Source organism: Haliotis asinina, chromosome 6 (genome assembly GCF_037392515.1).
Source record: "Haliotis asinina isolate JCU_RB_2024 chromosome 6, JCU_Hal_asi_v2, whole genome shotgun sequence".
NCBI lineage: Eukaryota > Metazoa > Mollusca > Gastropoda > Lepetellida > Haliotidae > Haliotis > Haliotis asinina.
Window position 1 is genome coordinate 69,114,547 of NC_090285.1, and position 12,268 is coordinate 69,126,814.

The 12,268-nt window shown below is 40.9% G+C and overlaps 1 protein-coding gene across 2 annotated transcripts in view; it reads left to right on the forward strand.

Annotated features, from left to right (window-relative positions):
- The window catches only part of LOC137286189 (peptidyl-prolyl cis-trans isomerase-like 4), an 18,605-nt gene continuing 6,337 nt past the window's right edge, over positions 1–12,268 (forward strand). For both annotated transcript variants that reach the window (XM_067817898.1, XM_067817897.1), the window contains exons 1-12: positions 1–108; positions 626–693; positions 822–886; positions 2,515–2,632; positions 3,847–3,989; positions 4,877–4,973; positions 5,355–5,471; positions 5,909–6,033; positions 7,364–7,430; positions 9,016–9,133; positions 9,726–9,780; positions 12,105–12,243. In XM_067817898.1, coding sequence (XP_067673999.1) covers positions 39–108; positions 626–693; positions 822–886; positions 2,515–2,632; positions 3,847–3,989; positions 4,877–4,973; positions 5,355–5,471; positions 5,909–6,033; positions 7,364–7,430; positions 9,016–9,133; positions 9,726–9,780; positions 12,105–12,243 — 1,182 coding nt within the window. In that variant the 5' untranslated portion in view covers positions 1–38. The remainder of the gene's footprint in view (positions 109–625; positions 694–821; positions 887–2,514; positions 2,633–3,846; positions 3,990–4,876; positions 4,974–5,354; positions 5,472–5,908; positions 6,034–7,363; positions 7,431–9,015; positions 9,134–9,725; positions 9,781–12,104; positions 12,244–12,268) is intronic.

The following is a 12,268-nucleotide window of genomic DNA, read 5'->3' on the forward strand; positions in this document are numbered from 1 at the left end:
ATTATCTTTGTTCTATTCCGGTTCCACTCGGGAAAACGATGTCTGTGATACTTGAAACGTCGCTCGGCGACATAACTATAGACTTGTACACCGACGAACGACCGAGAAGTAAGATCTAATCGCTGCTTTAAACTTAGCCCAGCGTGAGCTCGATCACTGCTTATAATGTCGACTTGACTGAAACAAATCCAAGTGTAAGACGCCCGGTTTTCGTGCATAACTTGCTCTCACGATCATGCTTATTATGAACAGTATGACCAACTAGGTAAGAGTTCCGCGCGTACCCCACCCCATCAAAAACCAACATTGCGAACTGGCATGCATACATCACCCTAAATATACATTCACTGATTCAGTGACCTAAAGCAGGTATAAAAAAAACAAACACCCAATGAACTCATTGCAGTGCAATATAACACCGGGGAAGGACTCCCCATGAACCAGATTTACGATTTAAAAAGATGGGCTCCGGGCGGAACTCTGTCCCATCAAATGCTTAAAATCGCTCAACAGAATATATTATATTGTATATTAATACAGACACAGAGTTTTCTTTTGGTTTTACTCCATGAGTTATGGGCATAACCCACTGATTAAAGCTGATAAATATTTGTTTGCATTTCAGCTTGTCTCAATTTTCTGAAGCTATGCAAAGTGAAGTATTACAACTTTTCACTCTTTCATTCAGTTCAGGTGAGTTCTCAAAGTTTGCATTATTTCCGCTGTGAATTGTTGCTGTTTTGTCAATCTGATTATGAAACCAGAGTGTGTTTAAATACAGTCCTGTTTGTTATATAAATGAACTGAATCATCATCAACAGAAAAAACTAGTTGCCCAGACTGGAGATCCAACTGGTACTGGAAAAGGAGGAGAATCCGTCTTCACGTATGTTTATTTGTCTGTTCCTCTTGAGCAACTCAAACTGTGTGATTCGTCATGTAATTTTCCATTACTGGAATGAACTCAAAGAGTTACAATAAAGATAAATTTTGCAACAGTTTTCGTCTGGTAACTGAAGCAACTGTACCATGTGAATCAATGTATAATCAATTAATATGTATTGATTGTGTTTCTGATTACAGTCGAACCCTGTTTATCCAGACATTTTGGTTTCACTCGAAAATTGTCCTGATAGTGAGACATCCAGTTAACTGGATCAAACAATCAAAACATGAAAATTAAGTGAAAGCAAAAACATTTCATGTACATGTATCAATAAATCAACAGTCAATAGTAATAACAGTGAATCATCATAACATATAAGTGTACCGATAATACATGGAAAGCGGAACACTGGTTACCATTTGTCAGGTTGTCTCAGATGCCATCATTTCAAACTTATGCTGTCTGCAGAAAGTAAACTTCCGTATGGGATCACATGACTTAGATCATGTGGCAGGCTATTTTTAACTTGAATCGCAACAGATAGCAGGGGTCGATTTATAAGCATTGTGTACAGTACAATTACAGTGTATTTTACCTTAATCCTACTTAACATGTGTTTTCGTTACTGATGAGATGTTCTCACGTGCGCCAAATCCTAATGAACAACCTTAGTGACACACGCCACTAGTGTTTTGATGGCTAATTAATCAACTCACACCAAATGCCTTCTGATATATTAAGAATGAAATCACATAGTCGTGCTGTAAACGGCATTGACGTGACCTATACACATGCACATTGCACAGATATCTTCGTCCGGATAACTGGATCATTTTGCAATGGAAATGGTTTGAAAATTCGCTGGAAAGGCGGGGTCCGTTTAAGTGAGAACAATTAATGAACGTTAAATTAGGAGATAAACATCATGTGTTGGCCAATTTCCGGGTGTTATTGAGTATTTGAAGCACGGGAATGCATTTGGAACCGACGGCGTTAGCCGGAGGTTTCAAATGAAATATTCCCGTGCTTCAAATACTCAATAACACCCGGAAATTGGCCAACACATGGTGTTTATCGACATTGTAAACACAAAAGTAAACCAAAGGGGTTTTAGTGTCTGCACTCGTTTACATCGAACACGGACACAGCAGTGAAGTGTCATCAGCTGGCCGTTTCAGCTGGTTCTCATGGTAGCATCTGGAGTTGCTCATTTGTGACGTCATTCTAACTTTACGTCACAATATGATTTGAATGACGTCACCACTGTTGATGACACAACAAAACAATTGTTTACGTGTCAATACGCGGTGAATAGTCTTACAGTTTCCGGGAATCTAATACCATTTAATCATGTTTTTCAACCAATCAGATTACAGAACACAGTAACTTTTGGTTTACAATTTTGTTTCACATAAAAATTGTCCAGAAGGCTGGGTTTCTGGATATGTGGGGTCAGAGTTAACGGGGTTCGACTGTATTTACCTTTTTCATTGTCTCATGACTAACGCTTGTTTCACAAGACTGTAAATTTTCCTGAGTGTTGTAAGAAGCAGCTGATGTGTTGTATTATGCATATTAAGCCTCCAGCATGAAACTGGATATTAAGTGATCTTGTCGTATGCTCTCAGTCGACTCTATGGAGATCAAGCCCGCTACTTTGACATTGAGTCAAATCCCAGAATAAAACATAAGACCAAGGGGACCGTGTCCATGGTCAACAATGGCAACAACATGCATGGCTCACAGGTACGTTATTAAACAGATGGATGGAGCATATATGACAGGTACATTATCATACAGGACGGTGGGACATATATCACAGGAATCTTTCACAGAGAAGTTGGACATATATCACAGGTACATTATCATATATGTCACAGTTACATTATTATAGAATGTTGGGACACATATCACAAGTATGTTATACCAATGGGTACATTATCATGGAACATAAGATCAAGGGGACCGTGCCCCTGGTCAACAGTGACAACTACATGCATGGCTCACAGGTACGTTATCAAACAGATGGGTGGGACATTTATCACAGGTATGTTATGCTGATGAGTGGGGCACATATAAATGGGATGTTATCGTACAGATGGGTGGACATGTACCACAGGTATGTTATCATACAGATGGGTGGGACATATGTCACAGGTACAATATTATATAGAATGTTGGGACACATATCACAGGTATATTATACCAATGGGTTGGGTGTATATCAGAGGTACATTATCATACTGAAAGGTGAGACATGTATCTGACTGAATCATGAGATTGATGTGTAAAATGTGAGTGTTGCATGCTTGCATTAATAAAGCTACGTCTAATTCCCAGTACATACTGCATATTGTTGTGCCAGCTGCAGTGTACATGGGTGGAGGCACAGACATGACAAAGCTCAGAATAAATCCTGTAGATCAGTGTTAGATGAAATGATCTGTACTTGATTAAGTGTAGTGTGTGTGTGTTTACACAACTGTTTGATTGACCACATCAGAAACTGTTGAGTAATGTAGAAAACCTTAGAGATTCCATCATATAGACCATTGAATTGGCCCATTTGAATGTAGATTTTTGTACCACTATCAAAGTGGAATTTCACCTAGATGATCAATGAGTTGTAACATTTGCTTAGTGTATATCATCAATGTGAGAGTCATTGGTAACCTTGTCAAATAATCTGTAACTATCTTTGAGTGGCATTTTAGAAGTTGGGAAGTATAATACTGACAACTTTGTGGATAACAACTTCTTTCCTTTTGTGAGGGTGAAGTTTCAATACAGGTTCTGCTTGACAATGGTACAAGAACCTGTATCAGTATGTTGCACTCAAGAAGTTTTTTCCTTAAAGTATGGCAGTATATGAAAATCATTTTTGTACTGCAAGTCTGTAAAATGGCAGATTATGTTGGTCTTAGTTGAGGAATGCCAAGTGTGTAAACCTGATTTTACAGTTCTTCATCACTCTTGCGGATGAGTTGGACTACCTTGATGGTCAGCACACAGTGTTTGGTCAAGTGGCCGAGGGCTTTGAGGTGCTGGATAAACTAAATGAAGCTTACTGTGATGAGGAACACAGGCCGTACATCGACATCAGGTGAGCAGACGAGATGACAGAAAATGCACATTGACGTAGGATTTAGATTGTGAAGGGGATTCAGAATGTCTTTTTGCTTCCTTTTGTGATGAGGATTGAGGTTTCCATGGGTTTTCTGATTGTCTAATTCAGTGCATGGCATCATGTTGCCATTCATCCTCGATATCTCCAGGGTATACGTTCCAATAAGTCTCCACTATACCCTGGACTCATCTACGTCTCTGTCCGATAAATATATTACCTCCCTTTGCTGGCTCCACCTAATCACAGTAGCCAATCAGCTAGGCCGTCATTATATCCGAGCTTGCCAGTGTCAACAAAGGTAGCGGTCGCAACTGCGAAGGTTTGCTCGCAGTGCGACTCAGATTTTAGGAAATCACACAAACAAATTGACAGGTCCAAAACTTAAAAGAAACATATGCAAGAACTCCTTTTACCTCTTCTAGAGAACCTCTGCATGATTTCTGTTTGTGAGTGAGATAATTGAAAAAATGAAAGTGATTTGTAATTAGTTCGCTCAATTTCCCAGCGTAGAGACCTGATTGGATCAAAAGACAGCAAAGGGAGGTATTTAATTTATCTGGCAGAGCCGTTAATGCGTCCACGGTATAGTGGAGACTTATCGGAACGTATACCCTGAAGATATCAAGGATGGTTGCCATTTGGATCTGTTGAGAATTCAGATCGTGAATCACAGCTGGGGCTTCAAATAGTAATAGTGTTTCACAGTATCCTGGGGATTGTTCTGTAGACTGCCAGCCTTCTTTCCTCACCCACAGAGCTGATATGTCATGCTATAGCTAAAATACTGTTTAAGATCGCACTAACGTATTGATTAAACTGACTAGGTACTTGTATAAAGCAAAGAGTTAGTGATTCAACTTCAGAATCTACCACACTGTGATCCTGGATGACCCCTACGATGACCCTCCTGACCTCAACATCCCCGACAGGTCACCAGAACCAACTAAAGAGATGTTGGATGTGAGTTCTGATGCTGATTCCCCACAGATAATGTCTTGTTGCATGTACACACTCTTTATACGTGTGTATCTTGCCCAAACAAGTGTATTGACCAACATTACAGTGTTTTAATGAGAACAGCCGTTTCATTAGATGAAGATTCATTGCCATGGTAACAATATTTTTGTAACATTTTTATGAAATTAAAGTGTTGTGCGTCAGTATTGTATTGTGTGTCTGGGGATGCACTGACTGGAAGATGAAACTACCAGATGTTTTCAGTATGATTATCAGAAATTCAGGCTTGAAGAATAATCTTGTGACATGATTTAATGTCCAGGTTTCAGCCTGTTGTCAAGAAACGGTCAGCCTTGGTTGTATAGCTTTGTTGTGATGTTACAGAGTGGGCGCATTCGTGCTGATGAGGAGATTGATGACACAAAGGGCTTGACAATAGAAGAGGTGAAAGAGAAGATTGAGGAGAAAGAAGCACAAACTAACGCCCAGCTGTTGGAGATGGTGAGAACACAGCCATTCCTGTGGCTCATGTGATTCTGACTGATAGGATCCCTGTGACACTGACCTGCATGTGTGACTGTGACCTGTATATGTGACTGTGACTTGTGTGACTGCAACCTGTATGTGTGACTGTGACCTTTGTGTGACTGTGACATGTGTATGTGACTGTGACCTGTATGTGTGATTGAGAACTGTATGTGTGACTTTGACCTGTAAGTGTGACTTAGACCTGTAGGTGTGACCTGTATATGTATATGTGGCCTGTATGTGTGACTTGTATATGTATATGTGACCTGTTGGTCTGTGACCGGTAATGTGACTGCAACCTGTAGGTGTCACTGTAACCTGTAGGTGTCACGGTGACCGGTATGTGTGTCCAGTTTGATCTTGCCTGCTGTTATCATGATCCTTACCTAAAGTATGTGTCCTCTCAACAGGTCGGTGATCTCCCCGAGGCAGATGTTCGACCTCCAGATGATGTGTTGTTTGTGTGCAAACTCAACCCAGTCACAACTTCAGAAGATCTTGAAATGATATTCTCTCGGTTTGGAGAGATAAAGAGGCAAGAAACAACCTAACTACATAACAATGAAAGATGCAATAGAGCAACACAAAGCTTGTTAAAACCAGACTTAAAGCTTCTTAGTTCTTGATCTACTCAGTTTTCTATGAACTTCAGTAATCAGGGGTGTCATGTATGGAACCAGATGTATTTGTGCTAATTCACTTGTCTAAGGCGCCATAATTTGCTTTGTTTACTGACGTCTCCTATTCTCGCGGTACTTACAGATATTGGCTGAAAAATTAATACAAACAGTTCTTTTCGTATGTATGCATGTTGTTTTTAAATGAAGAGATTCCCCCTTTAACATGTGCACCTATCAACTGCTTCATCCATCAGGTGTATTATCCCACTTGAGTTCGATGAAAAACATGGTCGTCTGCTGCTGAGTTTTTAAGGCGTCTCCCATTCTCGCGGCATAACAGGAAAGTAATGTTATTAGGTGTAAGGAAGAGGAATCTTATCGGAAACGGAGGGAAAAAGTTACGATTTTTCCAAGTTGGTCAAAACTCACGAATATTTGTTACATTGCAAAATTTTGATAATTCACAGACTTGGTCCACTTTCTAGTTACCGGTCAATGATGTAAACAACATCGGCGATCTCGACAGAAAATGTGTTTACCACGAGAATAGGAGACGGACCTATATATTTACAACCTTTGACACACCAGAAACCTTTATCATGGGTTTGAAACCATTTTGCCCTGATTATATTAGCACCATACTTTTGGGTTTACCAGGGGGTACATGTCTGAGACCTGCATCGCTTCAGGCTTTATTTCCCACTCACTCACTCCTTCCCTCACTCCTTCAATCACTCTCCTCTTTCTCACTCCTTACCTTACTCACCCACTCCTTTACTCACTCACTCCTCTCACTTCCTTACTCCCTCCTTCACCCACTCTCCTCTCTCCTTACCTCACTCCTTCCCTCACCCAACTAAACTCACTCACTCCTCTCACTTCCTTACTCCCTCCTTCACCCACTCTCCTCTCTCCTTACCTCACTCCTTCCCTCACCCAACTAAACTCACTCACTCCTCTCACTTCCTTACTCCCTCCTTCACCCACTCTCCTCTCTCCTTACCTCACTCCTTCCCTCACCCAACTAAACTCACTCACTCCTCTCACTTCCTTACTCCCTCCTTCACCCACTCTCCTCTCTCCTTACCTCACTCCTTCCCTCACCCAACTAAACTCACTCACTCCTCTCACTTCCTTACTCCCTCCTTCACCCACTCTCCTCTCTCCTTACCTCACTCCTTACCTCACTCCTTCCCTCACCCAATTAAACTCATTCACTCATTCATTCCTGATGATTGCTTTCAGTTGTGAAGTCATAAAGGATCAGAAGACAGGGGAGTCTCTACAATATGCATTTATTGAATTTGAAAAGGTAAGTCTGAGGCATTTTGGAGAATATTATTGGTTTGGTGCAAGAACGATTTGAAACTCAAATTCTAAAACAAATAATTATAATCATGCTTGTGTAAAATATTTGATATATACAAAGGGTAGAACATCTGAAGTAAATTTTGATGTAAATTATACTCAAGGAAAGTAGGGGAGTTAATTGGTGGAGAATAGAGGCCAACACTTAACAGTTAAATAGTGTTGATGAGTGGTGAACAGTGGATAACAGGGATTATGCTATAGAGAACAGACAAAGGGTAGATTGGAGGTAGCTGGTAATAGCTGTAATAGATAAATGCAATAGACATTTATAAATGAAAGCCAAAACAAACAAATGGAAGCCATAATAAAATTATTAGCACAGGCAGTGATGGATCAGGAAGTACAGACAACATTGATCACAGTAATATGTCCCAGGTGTTGGGCAGGTGGGTTCCCTCCTCGTGGTTCATGGCTGGCTGGTGTCTCCTGATGTAAGCTGTTGTTGTTGATGGGGAGGACTTTGGTGGTGTTCCTCATTAATGTCCTTTGCCAACACATCCACAGCAGTTAATCGTTGGGTCAGTTGTTTAGCCTGCATCTTTGTTGTCTTATACTCTTCTTGTTCTTCCATGTATATATATATGCTCTGTGCCTCCTACACATAAACAAATATCAGTGCATACATAACATGTCTCATACCTGTTCATGCAGTTATGCTCGCTTGAAGAAATCAGTCATAGCTTTTTGCACTGACTGTATAGAAAGGACTTTCGCCGGTCAATTCGTCACTGTCGACATGCACAAAATCATCGGCAGTAACAGTCACAACTTGTGCACAGGATCATAGTACATCGCAAAGTTCCGACAAGGCCATGTCTTCTTGTGGGTCCTCATTTGATTGGATAATATCCACATGACGAAAGCAGTTAGCAATTTTCTTTTCGCTTACCGCTGTCCAGGCTTGCTTGATCATCCGGATTAATTAATTATAGTCATAGTGACCCACAAATTGACACGCCTCAAAATCAACTCAGTGTCACCTTGCTACTCAGAGGAAGTTAATCTTCTCACGCTTCAAAGACTGCCGACTTCTTTCATGTTGTGGCACGAGAGGCCCTCAGGAATTGTGTGTGCAAACATACAGTGCTCAGCCATCCGGATATACAAGACAAAAATGCACGTAATTTAGTGTTTTGTATGTGAAAATGACCGTTTGGTTACGGAAACCGGATTTCCGGATAAGTGAGTAATTTTACAATGTTGTGAATTCCTTTTAGGGAATTTTCGTTCGCAAGGCGAGTTTTCCGGATATCTGAGATTCAGGTAAACGGGGCACGACTGTACTCAGAAACAACATGTTCCTCATAATAAGGAGTTGACATCCATAAAAAGTTACTTATGTGTATCACTTCTGATTACTATTCAAAGACCTTTGCCCTAATTCTCAAAACGTTTTTAGCCCTGAGAATTCCTGACTTTGATAATATCCAATGTGTTAGGAATTGGCTTAAGAAGTTCGTAGGGTTATGAACGTTTTGAGGTTTGTTAGCCTGGTCTGTGTGATACATAATGTCCTGTGTTGCCAGGAAGCTGACTGTGAAAATGCCTACTTCAAGATGGATAATGTCCTCATAGATGACCGTCGTATCCATGTAGACTTCAGCCAGTCTGTGTCCAAGCTCCAGTACAACAAGAAAGGCAAAGGTGATTGGCCTCATTCCTTGCTTATAGTCTATTAATGGAGGGTTACTGATCCATACAAGAATAATGAGTACAAGAAGGAAAATAATGTTTTCAAATGTGATTAGTGTCAGTCAGGTTACATTTATAAATAGTTACATGTTACAGTGAATTAAAAATTATATGTCACTTATCCTCCAGAACTCTGTGTTGTTTTTAGTACTTAAAGTAGTTTAAATGAGGGGCAGAAAAACTTGCTGCTTACACTCTCTACATGTTCAGGAAAGGTTGCAAACAATAAATATTATCATTTGATATGATTTTCCAGTATGATGGCACAGAATATTTGCCAGAACAGAGGCGATGTACTTGACACTTTGATAGTTGTATGTTGTGTGTCTGTCTATGATGAACCATTCATTGCTGCAAGGATGAAACTGACCAGGGTGCTGTTGTACAAAACAAGCTTAGCGCTAAGACTGCCCTAGGTCTTCATCAAGGTATGGGAGTTACAGTCACTGTAGTACAGCAGTGCTCTGGACTATTTTGGACATGAGTAACATACAGTTTGAACAAAACTGATTCCACGTAAGACGCATGTATTTTGTTGTTTCAGATTCTAACCAGTCAAAACCAGCATACACTCTCAAAGACACATCCAGGAGAAATGAGTATCCTTTTTACTGTCAGGTTTTAATCTGCATGCTTGTATATTCACTCACATTTAAGGTATGTAATATATAGAATAGTACAGGGAAGGGCTTTATAATCAAGTTAAAGAAAACAGTGTGACATTTTGAACATGCAATTAGCAGAGTTCTGTAGTTTGAGCAAGCCAGATGCATGAGAGAAAGCCAGTGGATGGTGTCTGAGAGCAAGTCAGTGGATGTGGCTTGAGAGTAAGTCAGTGGATGGTGTTTTGCGAGTAAGCCAGTAGATGGTGTATGAGAGCAAGCCAGTGGATGGTGTTTTGAGAGTAAGCCAGTGGATGGTGTTTTGAGAGTAAACCAGTGGATGGAGTTTTGAGAGCATGCCAGTGGATGGTGTTTTGAGAGTAAGCCAGTGGATGGTGTTTTGAGAGTAAGCCAGTAGATGGTGTTTTCAGAGTAAGCCAGTGGATGGTGTTTTGAGAGTAAGCCAGTGGATGGTGTTTTGAGAGTAAGCCAGTGGATGGAGTTTTGAGAGTAAACCAGTGGATGGTGTTTTGAGAGTAAGCCAGCGGATGGTGTTTTGAGAGTAAGCCAGTGGATGGTGTTTTGAGAGTAAACCAGTGGATGGTGTTTTGAGAGTAAGCCAGTGGATGGTGTTTTGAGAGTAAACCAGTGGATGGAGTTTTGAGAGTAAACCAGTGTATGGTGTTTTGAGAGTAAACCAGTGGATGGAGTTTTGAGAGTAAACCAGTGTATGGTGTTTTGAGAGTAAACCAGTGGATGGAGTTTTGAGAGTAAGCCAGTGGATGGTGTTTTGAGAGTAAGCCAGTGGATGGTGTTTTGAGAGTAAACCAGTGGATGGTGTTTTGAGCGTAAGCCAGTGGATGGTGTTTTGAGAGTAAGCCAGTGGATGGTGTTTTCAGAGTAAGCCAGTGTATGGTGTTTTGAGAGTAAGCCAGTGGATGGTGTTTTACAGAATAAACCAGTGGATGGAGTTTTGAGAGTAAACCAGTGGATGGTGTTTTGAGGGTAAACCAGTGGATGGGGTTTTGAGAGTAAACCAGTGGATGGTGTTTTACAGAATAAACCAGTGGATGGTGTTTTGAGAGTAAACCAGTGGATGGTGTTTTGAGAGTAAACCAGTGGATGGAGTTTTGAGAGTAAACCAGTGGATGGTGTTTTGAGAGTAAACCAGTGGATGGAGTTTTGAGTAAACCAGTGGATGGTGTTTTGAGAGTAAGCCAGTGGATGGAGTTTTGAGTAAACCAGTGGATGGTGTTTTGCGGGTAAACCAGTGGATGGAGTTTTGAGAGTAAGCCAGTGGATGGAGTTTTGAGAGTAAACCAGTAGATGGTGTTTTACAGAATAAACCAGTGGATGGTGTTTTGAGAGTAAGCCAGTGGATGGTGTTTTGAGAGTAAACCAGTGGATGGTGTTTTGAGAGGAAGCCAGTGGATGGTGTTTTGAGAGTAAGCCAGTGGATGGTGTTTTGAGAGTAAACCAGTGAATGGAGTTTTGAGAGCAAGCCAGTGGATGGTGTTTTGAGAGGAAGCCAGTGGATGGTGTTTTGAAAGTAAACTAGTGGATGGTGTTTTGAGAGTAAGCCAGTGGATGGTGTTTTGAGAGTAAACCAGTGGATGGTGTTTTGAGAGTAAACCCGTGGATGGTGTTTTGAGAGTAAGCCAGTGGATGGTGTTTTGAGAGTAAGCCAGTGGATGATGTTTTGAGAGTAAGCCAGTAGATGGTGTTTTGAGAGTAAACCAGTGGATGGTGTTTTGAGAGTAAGCCAGTGGATGGTGTTTTGAGAGTAAGCCAGTATATGGTGTTTTGAGAGTAAGCCAGTGGATGGTGTTTTGAGAGTAAACCAGTGGATGGAGTTTTGAGGGTAAACCAGTGGATGGTGTTTTCAGAGTAAACGAGTGGATGGAGTTTTGAGGGTAAACCAGTGGATGGTGTTTTGAGAGTAAACCAGTGGATGGAGTTTTGAGAGTAAGCCAGTGGATGGAGTTTTGAGAGTAAACCAGTGTATGGTGTTTTGAGAGTAAACCAGTGGATGGTGTTTTGAGAGTAAGCCAGTGGATGGTGTTTTGAGAGTAAGCCAGTGGATGGTGTTTTGAGAGTAAACCAGTGGATGGTGTTTTGAGAGTAAGCCAGTGGATGGAGTTTTGAGAGTAAGCCAGTGGATGGAGTTTTGAGAGTAAACCAGTGGATGGAGTTTTGCAGAGTAAACCAGTGTATGGTGTTTTGAGAGTAAGCCAGTGTATGGTGTTTTGAGAGTAAGCCAGTGTATGGTGTTTTGAGAGTAAGCCAGTGGATGGTGGATGGTTACTTTCCTGACTGTAAAGTGGCTATGACCTTGTGTTTGACAACGATGACAACAATGCATCATCAGAAAAGAGGAAAAAGGAAAAGAAAAGGGCGAAAAAGACAAAGACCAAAAAACGCAGGAGTGCGAGTACTGACAGTGATAGCTCTGATTACAAGGTGTGTATCTTTATATGATTGTTTT